Source organism: Rhamphochromis longiceps, linkage group LG11 (assembly GCF_057381845.1).
Source record: "Rhamphochromis longiceps isolate RC_006_pf linkage group LG11, R_longiceps_female_GT1.1, whole genome shotgun sequence".
NCBI classification, from domain to species: domain Eukaryota; kingdom Metazoa; phylum Chordata; class Actinopteri; order Cichliformes; family Cichlidae; genus Rhamphochromis; species Rhamphochromis longiceps.
In genome coordinates, this window is record NC_140567.1 from 20,942,474 (window position 1) to 20,963,458 (window position 20,985).

Sequence of the window (20,985 nt, forward strand, 5' to 3'; positions counted from 1 at the left end):
TTAATTTAAGACAGTATGCTATGATGTTTTTATTGGAAATGCTATTTATTCCACCACTGAATACAAAAAACTTGTGAGTTATTTCAAAATGTCATCTTGATAATGGAAAGTTTAAAGTTGCTTTCGAAGAAACACGTTCCATACACTTTGTATTTTGTATAATTTCTCCTTTCGATAGTTTTTCATTTTTCCTATGTTCTCTTAGTACAGCTGTAACACACCTTTACCTCTACTTTGAAAAGTCAATTCCTTTTCCGGTTGCAGGTTATGTCTCTCTTGACTGTTAAACAATTATTGGCAGTTCATGAGCAGTTGAAAGCTGAACCATGTCCTCTGTTGGTGTCATCTTCCTTTTGACTCCATTCATGTTTTATCCCTAATTCATTTCTTGTAGGTTCATATTTATGGCAAATACTTTTCATTATTCTGTCATTTGTAGTTCTGTTTACACCAGAGGTCAGTTAATAACTGAATAAAAAAAGTGAATTATCTCCAAATAGCCTTGTGGTTATAAAACCTTGAAGAAAATTGTTGTAGCACAATTATTGCTGGACTATTTTACTACTTGCAGATGCTCTGGATTAGTGTCGTGAATGATTGAGGATCAATGTTAGGTGGCATATATAGTTTGTTTGGTTTGTGGGAATACGGATAGGCTTCCTATTGTCGTTTCCAGTATTTGTTTTTCATATATGCACAGTAGATGCCAAAGATAACTATTGTTTATTGAAGACAGCCAGGAAGAACATGTTGTACTTCAGCCCAGCAGACTTCAAAAGCTCCTCAGCACTTTTATAGTTTGTTTCCTTTGGCACAGTGTTAAAAGAGCCCAATCGCAGGACACATTCCACGCGCTATATAAATATTAATTTACTACAGCAATGTCTCGCTCAGTGTGAAGCTAATGTTTCTGTTTTGTAAATGTTCCTCGGTCGTGCAAATCCTTTAAGAAATCAAGAAAGGTGTTACTTTGATCTTTTGCGTGGAAACCTAGACACAAACTGTTGTGATACACTCTGCTGTCTCCTCCACGTGCTGCTGTCACATCACAGTCTTGCACTTAAACCTTGTTGTTGGAGAGCTGCGTGGATGAGCATGTATTCTCAGAGCCACTGAAACATGTTATTCTTTCGGAGGGTGGTACTGTATGATAGCGTCCCACTTTTACTGCCATACCTTTAATGTGCAGCAGTATAGCTCTTTCTATCAGTGTGACTGCTATATGACTCCTCAAAGACGCAGAAATCTTAGATCACTGTCTGCGGTTGACAGGACGAGTCGACATTTGCATAGCTCATTGATGGCAGCTTCCTTTGATCCTACTTGCTGCGCCTAATTATCACAATTTCTTCATGCAGCCCGGCTCCGAGGATTCAGTCTCTTTACAAGGTATCTCTCCTTCATCCTCGTTCTCCTACGCCTTCTAACATCCTGCTTAAATGGATGACAAACATATGGGGTACAGAAATCTCAACAGACTCGAGAAACAACAATTGTTCATAATTTCTGACAGGACAGTCTTGACTGGGAACAGATACAGAGAGAGAGAGAGACAGAAAGAGCGCGCTGTGGTTTTCTTCTGAGGGAAATGTTCATTTGGATAAAAGCACTAGTTTATGATCAAAGGCTGCCATGTAGAAGAATTGAAAAGCCAACACTGCTTCGGCTTTATGGGCTCTCAGTATGCATTTGCGCAATGGATGTGGATTACCACGCTGGCAAAGGCAAAAAGTATTTCTAAACTAACAACTGAGTATCACACTTTTAGACCAGCAATGTAAATCATAACCTCTTAAAAACTCAGAGGAGATGAGTGATAATTTCCATAGTTCGTGTGCAGCTTGGCTCACTTTCCTCTTACCGCGCATATAAGTAAGAGTGTAAGTTAACCCCCACCCCTCTATTTGAATCACCATTGGCACATAAAGGTATATTCCATTGCTTTCAGCAATGTACCTGAACAACGGTTGAGAGGATAAACAGACTGTTTGTTTTGTTTGGAGTTTTCTGACATTTTAAGTCTGCTTGAAACAGTGATAAAATCCCCATAACAATAAGGCTTTTGACTTTTCTTCCTTCTCCGGCTTGATTGCCTTTTAACAGCTGCCTGCTTTTGGAGAGACTACAGTGAAAAGAAAAAGGCCTGCAGACAGAGCAATTATGGTTTTATTTACCATGCCCGTTCTTACAGCTCTCCCTTTCTCTACTACCCCCTTTTTCTCTCACCTTTGTAATCACTGATCAGATTAGAGACAAGTTGAGCTCCCTCATGTGATTCATCTTACTCAAAAATTCACTGACAAATAGATATAATGGGAGCCAAACAATTAAGTATAAAAGATAACATGGCACTAAAGGGGCAATTCACACAAATGCAGTCTTTATGCATGAGGGGAAATCCATTCTGGGTTGGTCTTAATTATAGCATAAATCTTCGTTTTTTTCCATCTTAATTATAGACCTTTGACAGCATAATCAAATCCACCAATAAAATACTTACAAGCTTAATAAAACACGCAGTAAAGGTCACTGTAAAGGTGACAGTGTTATGATTGAGCAGGTCTGGAGCGTGCAAATGAAGACAAATCCAACATTTGCTTTCCTTTTACATTCAGGAACAGCCTACAGGATTCACCTTTGAAGTGGAATGAAAAAGCTGTTGCCAGCAACAAACAAAGGGCACATTGTTTGAAGCCGGCAGCTGACATGCAAAGCAGCAGAGCATTCACAGAATGCAAAACATGTTCATACGAACAACGAAACCACCGATCTGTTCGTATAAACTGTGTACAGGAGTGACGCATTTCAAACTCAGTCATCTTTCAACCTTTTGGTTTTTAGTCCACAGTGGAAGACCGCAACATGTAAGAGCTCACAGTCCCAAATCATAACCATGAATCACTTTAAATTCCCGTGCATGGGCCTGTATCATAAAGGAGGAATATTAGGTAGAACTGCTCTTTTGTTGCTTTGTTGTAAGGTAACATTTGATATTTGCAGGACTTTGTTGGTAACCCTCCCAAAAAAAACCCATTGTTCATCTAGTTGATACAAGCTTACCACAAGATTATATGCAATTAGCTTTTATTGCCACCTTATCGTGATCCATCTTGTCTTATTGCCCTTTCTGAGACAACCATGCAAATCAGAATCTGTAATAAACTGAATTCTGTTTATGTCTAGAACTGCATTACAGCCTCATTGCGCCCCCAAGTGGTGGACGTAGTGTATTAAAATCTCCAAAATGCATCAGACACTGCAATCAGGAAACAATGCTGTTTATTACAAGGTTATATACAAAATTAAACCAATAAACAACAAACCCAGATAGTTTAAATTGGATTTATCACATTCATTTATAAAAAAAACAAACAAACAAACAAACATGCGAACAGAGCACAAAGCAGATTGTATGTGAAGGGTAAAGTCCACTCACGTTTTTGTTTTGTTTTTTTGCATCAAGTGATTCATGCACAGGCATAAACCCCCTCTGTAGGGGACGCAGCCAGCTGAGCTTACAAACTTGTCAGGTGAAATAAGCGACCTTGAATGGGACCAATTAACAAGAACACATAATAACACACACAGGTTAACCGTTCATAACAAACAGCAACATGTTTACTATATTTTGGATTTGTTGTCCGGTGAGTCTGTTGGCCCATTGTGGGACTCACAAGCTGTCATGTCAGCATAGCTACACACTGACTGATCTAATGTCTGTGCACAAATAGTATAGGTTTAAAAAAAGAAAAACAAAAAGAAACAGTTATGGTTAAAGCAACAAATATTAAATACTTTGGAAGTGAGAAAAGAGTAAACATATTTGTTAATAGCATATAAAACAAAGAAAAATTCAAGCATTGGAGGCTACAACTTAAAATTACAATTCCTCTGTCGACATAGATATGGTCTTGGTAATTTAAGAGAGTAGCACCAGAAAAATTACCTGAATAAACACTTTTGTGTTACAGCACTTGTTAAAATAGCATTTGTGTGTATGTATATTGAATGTAGTGCTGACAAATGAACTGATTAAGCTCTATAAAAAAGATGTTTTATAGGTTTTAAACCACAAACAAGGCACAATCAGTCAGCCTGTGGGAATTTCAGCAGGTTCAGATACCATTGACCAAGTTAGCTTTTTCCTCCTTCTGTTTTTCCACAGCTTGGCCCATAGCCTCCAGAAACCTCTCAAGCGTTACTGTTGGTGTCTGCAAGACAACAAACCATTTTAAAAAGCCCATGTGAATCGTATGTTTGTCAGGAGAAAACAATCAAATACCTACCTTTACAAAGAGTGCATGGGCTATAAATGGTAACTTCCTGAGTGCTCTTCCGCTCAAACCTTTGCTTTTTCTGAAAAGAAAAAGAAAAAACTGAGCATTGGCCTCCATCTCTTTTCGCTTCCCACACTCTGATTTAGATGCTGCTTATTGGAGTGCGCACTTACATAGCAATGTTCCTCAGGTTTAGACTGTGTTCGGACACCTCACTCTTTGCAAAGCCCATCGTCTCGAGCTCAAACATGGTAAACAGTTGCTGCCGGGGGTAGATGATCTGGCACTGTGTACATCCGAGATCACAACTCAGAGACGTGTCGGAAAACAAAATTGCATTTTATTTACATAAGCTGAATTTTAAAAGTGCCTCTTGTGATTTTTCTGTCAAGAAATTTCTGCAAAAAACCTAAATACAGGAAGAATGTCCTGTGTGAGAAAACTGAGAATTAATGTTAATTTAACAGCTAGTCACTGGCCCGTACAGACCTTTGCACATCTGTAGTCCTTTGCCGCACTGCGATTACAAAGCATACGTGACTTTGGGATGTTTTTAGCTCAAATTTTTAATTTACACTTGGTGGTCTGTTCAGATTGGATCACGTTCACAAAATAAACAAACCGCTCTGGAGTTCCTTTGGAGACCACCTCCTCCAAAGGTTCTCGTGGGGTTGTTTTGTTTTGCACCTGGATGCACTTATTTGCATCCAAATATGTCACATTTGACCTCTGACCTTACTTTTACATTTCACATCTTTCAAGTTGACCCCATTTCAAGAGAATGAGCTGCCTAGTTAGATGTGTACTGTAGTAAAATATCATATTATACAACATCATAACAAGCCCAAGTTACAAATCAGTACCGCTTCGCTTTCCTTAAATATGCTTAAATTGTATTTTGCACCGTGACTTTTTTTTTTTTTTAATTGTTCTATCAATATTTTGTTGGAATAAACTGCTATATGTACATTATGTAGCCCTTTTATCAAGAGCAGTTTACAGTGTCTTCATTCAGTTACACAAACACTCATACAGAGATTGCAAGGTACAATGCCTGGCACTGGACAGCATGGTGTGCACTGCACCAGATGGCTGCCATACGTATGTAACATTTCAGGAAACTGACATTCGTTTCCTACTGGCAAAGTGCTCTTTTTGGTCAGGTGGTTACTACACAATATGGTGACATCAAAATATCTATTATAGACCTGTATGCCAAGTTTGGTTGCCCACCTCGTGACCGTGTAGTTGCAATTTTAGATGGAAAAACATTTAAGTCAGATGTGTTTCACTTTAGAAGTGGAAATAAACTGCTGCCAGATTACTGAATTACCTTCATCAGCTCCTCCAGGCAGGAGAGGTAGATGTTGTAAATGCCTTTTTCAGATGGCGGTCCGATGTACTGCTTGATATCAGCTCTGTCTACAAAGGCCAAGTCGATTTTTTCTGTCACATTGGAGGTCGTCAAGATCACTACATTGGAATGTCTGAAATATCAGCCCAATAGCCAACACAGAACAACTTGTTTAAAGTAGGACATAATAAGTAAATAATCCATCCATCTACTTTCTGTCACTCCAAGTTTGGGTCAGTAGCAGTTTTAGCAGAGAAACTCAGACTTCAGTCTCCACAGCCACCCTAAAAGGTTACGTCTCATGGAAATGTTATGTTCCAAGTCAGCCAAGAGACATATTGTCTTCAAGTATGCCCCGGTTCTGCCTCAGAGCCTCCTGTTTAGATGCCCAAACCATATCAGCTGCTCTTTTCAATGTAGAGGTGTAGCAGCTCAGCTCTGGGCTCCTCCTCTGTCTTAAAGGGAGAACCAAGATACCCTACAGAGGAGGCTCATTTCCACCACTTCTCTCTGCAATTCCAATCTTTTGGTCTCTACTGAAAGCTTTTAACCATGTGTTAAACAACAGCTTCATTTTCACACTGCTCTCTCTCCACTACAACAGACTAGTACAGAGTCGATCTCTAATTTAAAACAAATAAAATCACTAAGAAAGGTTTGCATTCTGACCGTTTGATCTGGTCCAGCTGCGTGAGGACCGAGTTGACCACACGAATGGCATCAGAAGGCTCTGTTCCTGCCTGGCAGGCATTTCTTGCTGCTGTCAAACTCTCCACCTGTTCACAAAAGAGAAACCGTTTCAATCACACTTCAACATAACAAAGTACAACCAGTTGGCAAGAAGTTCTCCTGTCTTAGAGAAACGTAAAAGACACAGAAGCAAATCAAAATGAAATAAATACACTTCATTTTACCTCATCAATCAGAACAAACACAAGAGCGTCTTTGTCATCAATCAGCTGTTGGATCTTTTGAAACATCTTTGTGACCAGCTTGCCACTCTGTGAAAAATAGGCATAATTAGCTACAGGAGACAATACAAGTAACAAAAACATTAAAAGAAAAAGAAAAAAAGACCCAGGTGTACCTCTGAGAACCACTTTGAGAACAAACTGTGGCTGTTTATCTCAACAAATTGGCCATATAAATACCTGCAGGGGAGAAAAAAAAGGTGTATTTGGAAATGAAAAGTGCTGGTGTAGTCATAGCTGGAGCGGTTTCACTAGAATGAGGACGATCTTACCGACTTGACAGTCTGATTGACAGTTTCTGGGCGAGAGCTTTGCACAGTGATGTTTTCCCTGTGCCTGGAGGTCCTGAATGTGGGCAAACAAAGAGAGACAGTCATTACTCTTTGTTCCAATGTAATAACAATCACTGTAGCAATTCCCTTCTTAAATATTTACCATGAAGCAGAACAACACGATTCCATGAAATCAGGTTGCTGTCAACATTTTTGTCTGAGAAATAAATTGTTGTTGTGACATAATCCAGGAGCTAGAGAAAAGGGGAAATAAGGTAAAGTTAAGAAGCATTAGGTTACACATCAGGCTATTTGATCATTTTTCCTAATTCCTAAACAGCTGTAATTTATTTTACCTGAGTTTTGACTCCAGTTTCATAAACCAGACTTTCCCAAATCCCATGAAATTCAGCTGTTAAAAAGAAAAAAGCAACTTAACATATATAATAGAACAGAAAATGCTTATGAGCTGCAAGAAAAAAAATATCATCCTCAGTAGCACAACATGCTCACCAAGCTTTACACCCACAGATCTCGAATGCTAAACCAAGATTATTTTATTTTTATCCCATAAAAAGAAGAAATAAAAAGCAGATGCTCCACCAGCAACATGGCAGCAGGATCTTGAGGCCTGTTTGACAGAAACATGTAGCCTGTACATTTGTAACAAGAACATCATAATGTAAAATACTGATACATTTGCAAAGTAGGTTTTGGTCATGCTGGATTCAAACACACAAATGAAATCCCAATTTTGATACTAGCAAAAAGTAAAGAAACGTTTAAATAAGCGCTAGATTTTCACAATTCTTTCTGCTGTATAATACTCATTCCTACTCTTAATATGATCCATAAACATTTCAGCACAGACCTTGTACCATGAAGATACAAAAATGTCATTTAAAAAGATTTTGGTTAAAATATGTCAGTTTGTAACTCAATGCAGGAAGATTGCAGGGTCACATGGATCCAATATCTTCTCCCCCTCCTTTTTTAAAGCTGCGTTGGAGACGTATCGTGACCATCAATCATTGCTCTCCAGTCCTTTACTGCCTGTTAAATGAGATGTTTTTTCTGAGAACCTCCTGATGATAGATGTTGCTGGAACATACCCAAACGACCATTTCCATCCTACATACATCCTATATTATACTATTATCCTCCACTATACGCAGATGGCGTCACATTGACTGTCCAAATATCTAATAAAAAAAACAAGATGGTCCACAGAACAATGAAAAGAAGATCCAGCATCTGGTGATACAGTCCTCTAAAAACAACCTTGACCTTAATGTTAAAGAGACCAAAGAAATGATGTCTATATTGCTGAGGACTTGATTTGGTCTCTTTATCTCCCGTCTGATAAAGAAGGCCTAGTGTCGCCACCACTTCATGAGGCGGCTGAAAAGGGCCCATTTGTCACAAAACAAGTTTCTCCACTTCTCCAGCTTCACCACTGTACAAATATTATAGCATTATTTTCCATGTTCCCATCTTACAGTTTGGTACAGCAACTCTGCCTTGGCTGACGAAAGGGCACTGCAGAGGAAAGTCACAGCAGCTGAGCGTACTGTTAGCAATCAGCTACCTGTTATTAGAGATATCTACCAAAAAACACTGACACCAAATGTTTTTGAAATGCCACCAAGGCTCATTTTTTCCTTTCTCCACCCCAGGACAGTAAATTTCTCATGTCTCTATAACAATATGTTGCAAAGTCCTTTATGAATGACTTATTAAATGCATAGTCATACACTGTTTTGCACACAATCACTAGACCAGAAACTGTCACACACTGCCAACAACAACAACAACAACTGCAACCTACCTATAAGAGACAATTTATTGCACTGGTTTTGCTTTAATGACAGTAAAGCGAATTAAACTGAACGCAGTGTTACCTGCAGGCAGCAACCAGTGGTTTGCTGCTGAAAGCTCCTCATCCTCCTCCAAAGTGAGCATGCTAGGTCCATCTTCGCTCAGTGTGAAGATGTGAAAAGAGACACAGCAGTTCTTCAAATCAAGGGGCTGAAAGGGAGAATAAAAATTAATAAGTATAAAGCTTTACTAATACAATGATACTGCAGAGCTTTCATCCCCAAAACAAACTGAAATAACAGACCTGTGTAACTATTTCTTCTAGATCAGCTATAACCACAGATGCCACATGCTTCTGAAGGAAGTCATCGTCAAACTCTGTCCATGCGTAGTTTCCAAACACCATGCTGTGACAGTTCAGTAAACTCTGAACATGCATTTTCACCTCAGACCGTTTAGCTGTGCTGAAATATGAAACACAAATCACAAATCACAAGAAGGCATGCGTGTATATATCTAGCTTCTGGCTGGTACTATGACAATACCATTGCTGATTTGTTTTAAACAAACGTTATCATCAGACATGACTTGAAACATATTTAAATCTTTGGTGGAAAAAAATGAGTCATTTGAGTTCAAAGGGTCAAAGTAAACTAAAGGAGGCATTTTAGCTTTTCATGTCCTTTATCACCTGTGTATGGGTTTGACCTAATAATAACTTCACTGTTTACACTAGGATTAAACTACCCACCTGTCAGATTTAACGTGAACTTCCACATGGATTTTTGGTGTGAGGTTTCCCGTCTCCATCCTGTCATCCTCCATTGCCGAAGAACTGTGAACACCAGAGCAATAACTGCGGCTTTAACAACAGCAAGTCTCAGAGAGCTTCTGTATTTTATTAAGTACTGAACCAAAACCCATCACTACATCGCGTTAGCAAGCTAGCTAACCCGGGTAAGGCTGTAAACGTGAGCTAGCTAACCCAGCTGCCTCATTTGAACAAAATAACCTGCTGAGGTGACAAAACAAAACCCAAACCTTAAAACATTAGCGTCGTCAAACTGTTTAGTCGTATCAATCAAACATCTGGTGTATTTTTACTATCAACCGTGTGCTGCCGATATTTATGAGTCGAATTCCGCGCGTTTTGTTTAAACCGGAAATACGACAGTAGTTTTTGTAGCGTCACATCTGCCCACCGTCTCTCTTGGTTTTTTTTGTTTTTTTGATACAGCTTGTAAACTCACTGTCTGACCCATACTCCGGAACAGTAGGAGGCAGTAATGCTGCTTTACGTTGGTTGCCAACCGCCGTTAAACACAAAGAAGAAGAAGAAGAAGAAGACCGTCTCTCTCACAGCTAGGCTAACGCTAGCGACCAGTGTTAATTGGAATAAATTTACGACTTTGAGAATTTGAACAGAAACATGGGGAAAAAACATAAGAAGCATAAACCGGAATGGAGAACAGTTGACGGTACATTAGAGCACATTTTATTTGCACACCGAGCGCTCACTGCAGCGTCGCTTTTGTTCTAGCTAGCATTATGTTAGCTAGCATTAAAACTGACAGAGTTTAGTTTATGTATAGTAGCTCCATTCATTCATTCATTCATTCATTCATTCATCTACTGGTGGAATTATGTATAGCTAAAATCTCGCATTAATCACTTTGCTGCTTTACGTTGTATACTATGTTCTTATTGTTGTTTGTTTTACGTTATAAATTATTATAAAACACTTCTAAAAATTACAAACTGTATTTGGGTTGTAAGTAGGAAAAAAATACATACATACATAAAAAATAAACAAATAGATTATTATGCCTTATATTTTATATAAACCAGAGAGCTTATTATGCCTTTTTTTTATATAATAACCAGTTTGGCGTGTAAAGTCCTTCGTTTTTTTAAAAGAAAATCTGCATGTTAATGTCAACTTCTTTCATACTGCCCTTCTACTTTGTCACTGCTATTGCCTGACACAATACCTTTACCAATTCTTCGTTTTGGTTGTAGACTATGAGGACAAAGCTCTTGAGAAGCCTCTGAAGCTTGTGCTCAAAGTTGGAGGAAGCGAAGTGACTGAACTCTCTGGGTCCGGCCATGACTCCAGCTACTACGATGACAGATCAGACCACGAGCGAGAACGTCACAAAGAAAAGAAGAAAAAGAAGAAGAAAAAATCTGAAAAGGATAAAGACAAATATGTAGATGATGAGGAGAGAAGGCGAAGAAAGGTTAGGTAGCTGAATTTCGTTCTTCTGCGTGACTAATGCACCATTTACTACTTTTAAGTTGTTTGTTTTTTAATTGGCTTTCATTTCATTGGGGTGGCTGTAGCTCAGGAGGTAGAGCAGGTCATCTACTGATCGGAAGGTTGGTGGTTTGATCTCTGGCTGCTCCAGTCTGCATGCCATATATCTTTGGGCAAGATAATGATACTGATGCTCTCTGATGCATCCATTGAGGTATGAATGTTTTTGATCGGTAGATTGCACTTAAGTGTCAAAGACAGTGCTTGTGTGAATGAGGCTTCTTGTATAAAGCGTTTTGGGTGCTCTGGGAGAGTAGAAAAGTGCTATATAACAATCAGTCCATTTACTATTTACCATTTCACAGGAGGAGAAAAGGAAGAAGAGGGAGCGGGAGCAGAGTGAATCAGAGGCGGCAGCAGTGACTGTTGCTAGTAGTAGTAGTGGTGGTGGTGGTGCTGGACCTGTTGAACCATTCACACTGTCAAAAAGTATTGGATTGGAGGTGATAAAACTTAAATCTTAAGATTGTGACCAATAAATTATTATGGTTATTTTTGACAAGTTGTTTACATTCTGTGTGTCTCTACAGCCAGAAGAGAAAAAGAAGAAGAAAGAACGGTTTGAAATAGAGCCCGAAGGGGAGGAGTTTCACCCCACTGTGAAGGTGGACGTAGAACAACCAGGAGACAGGCCAGTCAGAGCGTGCCGGACACAGCAAGGCAAGACTACCTGTCTATAAGCGCATACAGTTTTTACAAGCATTTTATATTTGGGCAAAAATTTACTTGTAAGTTTATGTTTGCCCGATTTAGAGAATGAGTCCACACCACGGCAACAGCTGCTAGAACACTTTCTGAGGCAGCTGCAGAGGTAAGAACAGTGTTGTCTGTTTACAGCAAAATCTTCCAAATGCAGGCACCGCAGATACCTTCATTGCATTTGATCCCCTCAAATGAAAGCTGAGTCTACACATTATGTCCATGTCCATTATGTAACTATAACTAGAAAATGTTTCGGTAAACAGGTTAAAAAAAACAGAACTTGTGTCAGTGTCCAAATATATGTGGCCCTAACTGTACATATTACGATGAGCGCAGTCCACAGTAGTTCTGTTTCCTTTTTTTATACCAGTAGGTTAAAAATGTCAGTTTTGCATGTGTCTTTTCCCACAGTCCACTTGGCAGATTAGCATGAGCTTAGATAAACACATATATTCTCTTAGAGAGGGAGGTTCGCATTACTTTCCTGCTAATAATGTTCTAAAAATAGAGCATTTTGCATTTGCTGTTCTGTCGTGGAACACCAGCATGCTACATTTTGAACATGGCCAATAAATATCGCTCCTTTGACATGCTTTCAAACATTAACCTAGCAGATAATGAATTATTATTCTTTTGAAGAACTGAGGGGAAGCCCTGTTTGTTTATCACAGATTACAAAATGTGGCATGTGAATAAGGCTACATTATGAAATTCTTTGTTTGATAAAAGCACAGCAAGATCCATTAATAATGACCATTTTGACCTGAAAGATAACATTCTTGATCAGATCAGAACACTGGACACGTCTAAACAAGTCTAAAAGCTGGTTCTTTCAATAACATTGATGGTGTGTCTCTCATCTTTCCAGGAAAGATCCCCATGGGTTCTTTGCATCTCCAGTAACAGATGCAATCGCTCCTGGTTACTCAATGATCATCAAACATCCTATGGACTTCAGCACCATGAAAGACAAGAATAGAAACAATGACTATAAAACAGTAACAGAATTTAAGGTGAGGGTGCCTTTAACATCTAATTGTGAATTAGATTTTCTTCCCAGCTTAAAGATGTTGGGCATTAAACCTGCAGCCTTCATAGTTGACTGAACACTTTTTGTTCCTCAGGCTGATTTTAAACTGATGTGTGATAATGCCATGGTATACAACCGACCAGAGACTGTCTACTACAAGGCTGCAAAGAAATTGCTTCACACAGGATTCAAGATGATGAGCAAGGTAACACGGTCAAGCAAACCAAAGGCAAAAACACTTTATTCATTTGTTATAACAACAGTGTATGATTGTTGTTGATGTGTACATTATATTGTTGTTTTATAAAGATAAAACAGCACAGCAACAGAGATCACAAAGGAAGTTATTAGCAGTCAAATCATGTTCCATACACAGTTATGGAATATATTCAAAGTGCTGATATTTTTAGTAGCAGAGTTGTACGACTCTCACATACAAATAAAACTGATTTGGGTGTTGCAATCCAACGAATCACTCCGAAGATATACAGTGGGGCAAAAAAGTATTTAGTCAGCCACCGATTGTGCAAGTTCCCCCACTTAAAATGATGACAGAGGTCAGTAATTTGCACCAGAGGTACACTTCAACTGTGAGAGACAGAATGTGAAGAAAAAAAATCCATGAATCCACATGGTAGGATTTGTAAAGAATTTATTCGTAAATCAGGGTGGAAAATAAGTATTTGGTCAATAACAAAAATACAACTCAATACTTTGTAACATAACCTTTGTTGGCAATAACAGAGGTCAAACGTTTACTATAGGTCTTTACCAGGTTTGCACACACAGTAGCTGGTATTTTGGCCCATTCCTCCATGCAGATCTTCTCGAGAGCAGTGATGTTTTGGGGCTGTCGCCGAGCAACACGGACTTTCAACTCCCGCCACAGATTTTCTATGGGGTTGAGGTCTGGAGACTGGCTAGGCCACTCCAGGACTTTCAAATGCTTCTTACGGAGCCACTCCTTTGTTACCCGGGCGGTGTGTTTTGGATCATTGTCATGTTGGAAGACCCAGCCTCGTTTCATCTTCAAAGTTCTCACTGATGGAAGGAGGTTTTGGCTCAAAATCTCACGATACATGGCCCCATTCATTCTGTCCTTAACACGGATCAGTCGTCCTGTCCCCTTGGCAGAAAAACAGCCCCATAGCATGATGTTTCCACCCCCATGCTTCACAGTAGGTATGGTGTTCTTGGGATGCAACTCAGTATTCTTCTTCCTCCAAACACGACGAGTTGAGTTTATACCAAAAAGTTCTACTTTGGTTTCATCTGACCACATGACATTCTCCCAATCCTCTGCTGTATCATCCATGTGCTCTCTGGCAAACTTCAGACGGGCCTGGACATGCACTGGCTTCAGCAGCGGGACACGTCTGGCACTGCGGGATTTGATTCCCTGCCGTTGTAGTGTGTTACTGATGGTGACCTTTGTTACTTTGGTCCCAGCTCTCTGCAGGTCATTCACCAGGTCCCCACGTGTGGTTCTGGGATCTTTGCTCACCGTTCTCATGATCATTTTGACCCCACGGGATGAGATCTTGCGTGGAGCCCCAGCTCGAGGGAGATTATCAGTGGTCTTGTATGTCTTCCATTTTCTGATGATTGCTCCCACAGTTGATTTTTTCACACCAAGCTGCTTGCCTATTGTAGATTCACTCTTCCCAGTCTGGTGCAGGTCTACAATACTTTTCCTGGTGTCCTTCGAAAGCTCTTTGGTCTTGGCCATGGCGGAGTTTGGAGTCTGACTGTTTGAGGCTGTGGACAGGTGTCTTTTATACAGATGATGAGTTCAAACAGGTGCCATTCATACAGGTAACGAGTGGGGGACAGAAAAGCTTCTTACAGAAGACATTACAGGTCTGTGAGAGCCAGAGATTTTCCATGTTTGAGGTGACCAAATACTTATTTTCCACCCTAATTTACGAATAAATTCTTTAAAAATCCTACCATGTGGATTCATGGATTTTTTTTTCACATTCTGTCTCTCACAGTTGAAGTGTACCTCTGGTGCAAATTACTGACCTCTGTCATCATTTTAAGTGGGGGAACTTGCACAATCGGTGGCTGACTAAATACTTTTTTGCCCCACTGTACCATTAATTTAAACAATATTCAATCGACTGCAAATGTTGTTAACTAATGCTACTAGTAATGCAAACCTTGATGTTCTAAACCCAAAACTTGAGGATATACGTTTTTGCTTTGGTTAAAATATACAGTCACATGTTTATGGAATCGGTACAAATGCTTTACTACCAATATCATTGTTTATTATTGCTTTTCCATAAAAGTGGAATTTAAATATTGTGTCTTTTTTTTTTTTTTCTTTCTACTCGTTGTCCAGGAACGGCTTTTGGCTCTGAAACGCAGCATGTCATTCATGCAGGACATGGATTTTACCCAGCAAGCAGCCATTTTGGGGGATGAAGACCTGACAGCTGACATTCCTCCTCCAGAGACAATCCACATTCCAATGGAATCTCCAAGGAAGCCCAGGAAGCAGCCAGCCAAGGACATGAAGGAAGTCATCAGGTATTCCCTGAACAGTGTCTACATTTCATGTCACCTTTACTTTTTTTGCGAACGTGTTCAGACTAACATATTCAGAGAAGACAGTGGGGAAGTGCTTGACACCGGATGCATTGTGAATCTTGTCACACAACACCTCGTCTGTATACTGATACTGTGTAACATTTCTGCCGTCTCAGTTACCTGTATGAACCAGAGGGAAACGCATGCAGCTTGACTGACAGCACAGCAGAGGAGCATGTTCTGGCGCTGGTTGAACATTCTGCAGATGAAGCTCACGACCGCATCAACAGATACATGCCAAACTCCAAGGTTTTACACTTTGAACACTTTTTATACAATCCAGTTGTATCCAATGTTTACACAAGTTATAGCTCTTTTTTATTATTAGAGCTGACAGCTTTTAAAGCGTTTAATTTACCCAGTGTTTTGCTTTTTCAGATGGGGTATTTGCGTAAGGAGTCTGACAGTTCTCTTTTGTATACTGTTGTAAATCAACTCGATCCTGATGCAGAAGGTTTGCTACCACTACACGGCCTTTTATATATCTACTAAAACCTTTTTATTTCTGCTATATCATTATAATATGTGATATCTCTGTAAGAACCCAGTTTGATTTATTGTTTTGCAGAGGAAGAGACCCATAAAGTGGATCTAAGTTCTCTGTCAAATAAGCTTCTGCCTGGGTTAACAACCCTGGGCTTCAAAGATGACAGGAGACACAAAGGTATGTGATAATATATATTTTCGTTGATTTACTTAATCTTAATTATTTTAAGTAGTTCGTGCTTTTTAACAAGTTTCTTTCTCTTTGTATAGTGACCTTTCTTAGCAGTGCCTACAACGTCCAGAGCCTCCAGAAGAACTCTGTTTTTGCAGACTTGTTACCTGATGAGATGGACATGCTCTATTCAGCCTATGGAGATGACACAGGGGTTCAGTGCGCTTTAAGGTAGGCGGTCATTTTTTTGATCGCACTGATAAATTATCCAGTTGTGGTAAGTTTTTCATTTTTGATCACCTGTTTTCACTACTTAAGTATACAGGAGTTTGTCAAGGGCTGCAGCGGTGTCACCAAGCATTGGGTTGACGGGCTCCTGGACAAGATGACCGCAGGCGATCACACAAAATCTGTCAATCAGATACGACAGGTATAGTCTCTTTTTTTTTCTTCTTCTTCTTCTTTTTCTTTTTTTGCTTGTTTAAAGAAAAGTTTAGTTCCTCTGCTGTGTTTACGAAGCTTCTTTATTTGTAACATTTCAGAAGAGAAATATAATGCTGAAACCTGACGAAACCAAGTCGAACATCTGTGACATGCAGGTACGCTGTGGCTCATGAAAGGAGATACTATAATATGTTTTGATTATTGTTTTTCTTGTTTCAACTGAAATGATTGACTAATTCAAGCTGGATATTTTCTGTTCAGATGGCAGATGGAGCTGGCCTGGGAGAGGGGAGTTCGGTGCTGGATTTCATGTCAATGAAGACTTATCCAGATATGTCTCTGGATATCACCATGCTTAACTCATTAGGTGATTGTTCTCTATCAACATGCTGTATATACATTCATATTTCTATATCAGTAATTCAGATACAATGACATTTAGATAAGAGAAGCCAGGTAAATGTGATGTTACCATAGGGGTAGGTAAATATTTGGAGTTGCTGGAATAAAGGGCATTATTTTCATGTAAACATGTTTACTATTTTTCAGCACATGCGGCAGCCACGTCTCCTTCATTGGCATAGAACAGAAATGCTGAATTTGCTGTTTCACTTTCTTTTCCACTGAATCTGTACTCAAAGTTTAGAGGAGCTTTCTGTGGGAAAAATGTATAATGTTCTGCTTAACAAAATTCAGCTGAATTGTGCAAGTTTTAGTTTAGTTTTTTATGGATATGCGCCCTTATTAAGGTCGCATGAAGTGCCCTTTAATTCCCGATAATGAAGCCATATTTTTTTTGTATATCAGGCAAAACGGTGAAAAAAGAGCCAGGTAATGAGGAGGGCCAGCAGCCTTTTGATGATGCTGATAAACTCCTGCAGGAGTTCCAAGAAGCGCAGGTGGATAGAGTTGGTTCCAGACCCTCATCCAACCTGTCCTCACTCTCTAATGCCTCCGAGAGGGACCAGCACCACTTAGGTATCTCCAGCAAATGCCTTCTTTTCCCTTTATTTTAATGATTATATGAAATGAGCTACTAGTGCCAGCAATACAACATAAGAACCATTTTTTCGTGCATCCATAGGGAGCCCATCTCATCTGGGTGTTGGGGACCAGTCTGAAATGGTTCATGATCCCTATGAGTTCCTGCAGTCTCCAGAGCCAGAGAACACGGCCAACGGCTGACCACACACTGCCGCACTGTTATCCTGTTGCTAACCACTCTGGCTACTCTGTTATGGACTGTTGAATTGCCGTGAAGAAAGCAGGAGCCTCAGACCTTTGTTAAAGACTGAACATAAGTGTACAGACTAGTGTGATTGTGTGTTTTTGTATGAGTTGCAGCACTTGAAAAATAAATGTTTGTGCCTGTGTTTGTGAATGTGTGCACTCAGTTATTAGACACAAATCTTTTACTTATTCTGATTATACACAGTGTTGTTAAAAAGCATTTGCCCTCTTTTTTTTGCATGTAAATGCAAAATGCAGTTTTTAAATGCTGTTTTCATTTATTAGGGTAAAGAGCAGAATTCATGGTTCCAGCAATTAATCGTCCAGCCCCAGACGATAATACTATCACCACTATGGACTGCTGGTGTGATGTATTTTTGTGAAATTAGATGTTTTACTGCAGATGTAACAGGAATCAAACCTTCCATAAAGTTCTGCTTTTATCTGTGGGTTTTAAGTGGTGGAAATGAAGTTTCTCTAAAGGGTGGCTGGCCTCTCCCTTAGAGATAGGGTGAGGATTTCGGCCATCCGGACGTCAGAGTAGAACCTCTACTCCTGCACATTGAAAGAAGCCAGTACAGGTGGTTCAGGCATCTGACAAGGATGCCTCCTGGGTGAGGTGTCCTGAGCATGTTCCACCAGGAGGAGGCCTGGTGCAGACCCAGGACACGCTGGTGAAATCATATTTCCTGGCTGGCCTGGAGAAGGTGGCTGGGGGGGAGGGAGGTTTGAGCTTCTTTGCTTAGGCCGCTGGCCCTGTGACTCAAATTCAAATTTTATTTGTCACACACACACAACCATACACAGTATGACATGGGGGTGAAATGCTTGTAGCTGTACAATGCCCGACCATTAAATGACAGAAGAAAAGTTTTACAATATTTACAATTTACAGTTTACTACAAAAATTTACAAATTAACTTAGGAATTTACAGTAAAGAATGTGCAGATAGCAGAAGAGATTATAAAGATAAGGATTATAAATGATAGGAATTATAGGATTATAGGAAATGTGTGGTGGTGACGTGTGTGAGAGTTCAGTCTTATAGTGACGTGTTTGGGAGAGTCCAGTCCTACACCTGGTTCAGGCCCCGAATAGCCTGGGGGAAAAAGCTCCTCCTCATTCTCTCTGTTTTGGCCTTAAGGGAGCGGAAGCGCTTCCCAGACCTCAACAGTGAGAAGAGTCCATTGTTGGGATGGGAGAGGTCCATCATAATCTTCCTAGCTTGGGACTTGCACCGCTTGGTGTAGATAGACAGCAGGTCAGGGAGCTCTGATTGAATGATGCGTTCTGCCGAGCGCACCACCCTTTGCAGATCTCGTCTGTCCTGCTTGGTGCTGTTCCCAAACCAGGTGCAGATGTTTGCCGTCAGGACGCTCTCAATGGTGCAGGAGTAGAAGTTCTTGAGCACCTTCAGTGGCAGATGGAAGTCTCTAAGTCTTCTGAGGAAGAAGAGATGCTGACAGGCTTTCTTAACCAGGGTGTTGATGTGACAGGACCATGACAGGTCCTGAGTGATGTGGACACCCAGGTATCGGAAACTGTCCACTCTCTCCACTGGCGTGCCACTGATGATGAGGGGTTTGTAATTCCTCACCTGCTTTGTAGTGAAGTCCACGATCAGCTCCTTAGCTGACGTTTAGGAGGAGGTTATTCTCCTGGCACCAGGTCTCCAGGTTCCTAATCTCCTCCAGGCAGGCCGTCTCGATGTTGTCGGAGATCAGGCCCACAACAGCAGTGTCGTCAGCAAACTTGACAATGGAGGTGGTGTCGGATGTGGCTACACAGTCATAAGTGTACAGTGAGTACAGCAGGGGGCTTAAAACACAGCCCTGAGGCACTCCAGTGCTGAGTGAGATGGAGGGGGAGACTTGTTTTCCCACCCTCACTGATTGGGGTCTGTCTGTGAGGAAGTTGAGGATCCACTGACACAGTGATGAGCTGAGTCCTAGAGCCGTCAACTTGGTGAAAAGCTTAGAGGGAATTATTGTGTTGAATGCTGAACTGTAGTCCACGAACAGCATCCTAACATAATTCCCTCTGCCAGTGTCCAGGTGACTCAGGGATGTGTGGAGCAGGTGAGATATGGCATCATCTGTGGAACGATTAGTCCGGTAAGCAAACTGAAGTGAGTCGATGGTGGCAGGAAGTGAAGAAGTGATGTGATCTCTCATCAGTCTTTCAAAACACTCGGCCCAGATAAGTCACAGGGGCCGAGTTCTGTCATGGCATCCGATGCCATTTTTATTCAGTATTTTTCTTATTGTTGAATCATTAACTGAGACTAGTGAGGCCTGCAATTCTTTAGATGCTGTTCTTTTGTGATCTCCTGGAGGAGTCACTGATGTGCAATGGCTCTCACTGTGGTTGACTAGAAATGTTTAGTCTTTTTCGGAGATAGATGTCAATTACTTTCTCATCTGTTCTTCCGTTTCTGTAGATAGTGGTATGATGTCGTATGTGTTGCTTTTTGGACTTGTTTAGCTTGCTTTACCTTGTCAGATCGGTTCTATTTAAGTGATTTATTGATTCAATCACAATTATTTTAAAGGAGTGTGTGCGTGCGTGTGTGTGCGTGCGTGCGTGTGTTTGGGGGGGGGGGGGGGGGGGGGGGTGCTAACTTTTTCATACAGGACCAGGAAGGCTTGAATAAATACAAATAAATAAATGTATAAATACAACTTTGTCTAATATTACAATTTGATTTATGATGTGAAGCATGTAAGTCTGACATCGCTGCAAAAAATAAGAAAACAGGAAGGGTACAAGTACTTTCTCACAGCACTGTATATACACTATGGGAGCACAAAAATAGGAAATGTCCGTGTTATCCAAATATCGTGCATTTGCAGCGAAAACGCAGTTTCAGATTAACTGAACTGCTGAGGCCTCGGGTTTTCAGCATGGGTAAGCTTCCACCTGTAAGTTCTAACTGAGCAATGTACGCTGTTTGTCTCGGTGTGTTGGGGAAGTGAAACTGAAGCACTATGGGTGCTGCGACATATGCATTTAGCACGGTCTAATATGAGTTGAAAATAAAGCACGGGCTTTATTTTTGAAAGCAGAAGTACCCTGTGAGCACATGTGTCTGTCTGCAGTTCCTTCTTGTTCTGTGGAAGCATTGGTTTCAAATTCCCTGACACCTGTAAGTATTTAATAGCGCGTTTAATAGGCGAGTTGCATGCACATCATCTGGCGAGTCAAGGTTGACAAAGAAGAAAATACACACAAACACATGCACACAAAAAAGGGGAAAAGGGCAGGTATCGCGAAGAGAGCCATTGCGCATGCGCTGTCGCACAGTTTCCATAGCGCT

The 20,985-nt window shown here is 40.4% G+C and overlaps 2 protein-coding genes across 3 annotated transcripts; one reads left to right on the plus strand and one right to left on the minus strand.

The window, feature by feature from the left end:
* Positions 1–3,262: 3,262 nt before the first annotated feature.
* trip13 (thyroid hormone receptor interactor 13) lies at positions 3,263–9,882 on the minus strand. Its single transcript, XM_085422791.1, has 14 exons — positions 9,734–9,882; positions 9,444–9,527; positions 8,997–9,156; positions 8,776–8,902; positions 7,231–7,286; positions 7,038–7,128; positions 6,875–6,947; positions 6,719–6,782; positions 6,546–6,632; positions 6,301–6,407; positions 5,611–5,764; positions 4,451–4,563; positions 4,287–4,356; positions 3,263–4,211 (listed from the first exon to the last, which is right to left on the minus strand). The coding sequence occupies exons 2-14, from the start codon at positions 9,515–9,517 to the stop codon at positions 4,116–4,118; spliced, it is 1,272 nt and encodes a 423-aa protein (XP_085278917.1). The 5' UTR covers positions 9,518–9,527; positions 9,734–9,882; the 3' UTR covers positions 3,263–4,115.
* Positions 9,883–9,978: 96 nt separating this feature from the next.
* Positions 9,979–17,830, plus strand: brd9 (bromodomain containing 9). 2 transcript variants are annotated; one of them, XM_085422790.1, is made up of 17 exons: positions 9,985–10,170; positions 10,712–10,932; positions 11,315–11,452; positions 11,540–11,669; positions 11,763–11,820; positions 12,580–12,724; positions 12,836–12,946; positions 15,089–15,276; positions 15,453–15,585; positions 15,715–15,790; positions 15,905–16,000; positions 16,093–16,225; positions 16,313–16,424; positions 16,537–16,593; positions 16,700–16,805; positions 17,246–17,416; positions 17,523–17,829. In XM_085422790.1, the coding sequence occupies exons 1-17, from the start codon at positions 10,122–10,124 to the stop codon at positions 17,621–17,623; spliced, it is 2,025 nt and encodes a 674-aa protein (XP_085278916.1). In that variant the 5' UTR covers positions 9,985–10,121; the 3' UTR covers positions 17,624–17,829. The 2 variants fall into 2 exon arrangements, with proteins under 2 accessions (XP_085278915.1, XP_085278916.1); XM_085422789.1 differs by having other exon boundaries at positions 9,979–10,170; positions 15,453–15,790; positions 17,523–17,830.
* Positions 17,831–20,985: the final 3,155 nt, after the last annotated feature.

Coding starts and splice junctions, on each gene's coding strand:
- brd9 (XM_085422789.1), top strand. CDS start 10,122: ATGGGGAAAAAACATAAGAAGCATAAACCGGAATGGAGAACAGTTGAC. Junction 10,171..10,711: donor GGAATGGAGAACAGTTGACG/GTACATTAGAGC, acceptor TTTTGGTTGTAG/ACTATGAGGACAAAGCTCTT. Junction 16,594..16,699: donor CGAACATCTGTGACATGCAG/GTACGCTGTGGC, acceptor TTTTCTGTTCAG/ATGGCAGATGGAGCTGGCCT.
- trip13 (XM_085422791.1), bottom strand. CDS start 9,517: ATGGAGGATGACAGGATGGAGACGGGAAACCTCACACCAAAAATCCAT. Junction 7,129..7,230: donor AAACTGGAGTCAAAACTCAG/GTAAAATAAATT, acceptor CCTTTTCTCTAG/CTCCTGGATTATGTCACAAC. Junction 6,408..6,545: donor TGTTTGTTCTGATTGATGAG/GTAAAATGAAGT, acceptor TTTTGTGAACAG/GTGGAGAGTTTGACAGCAGC.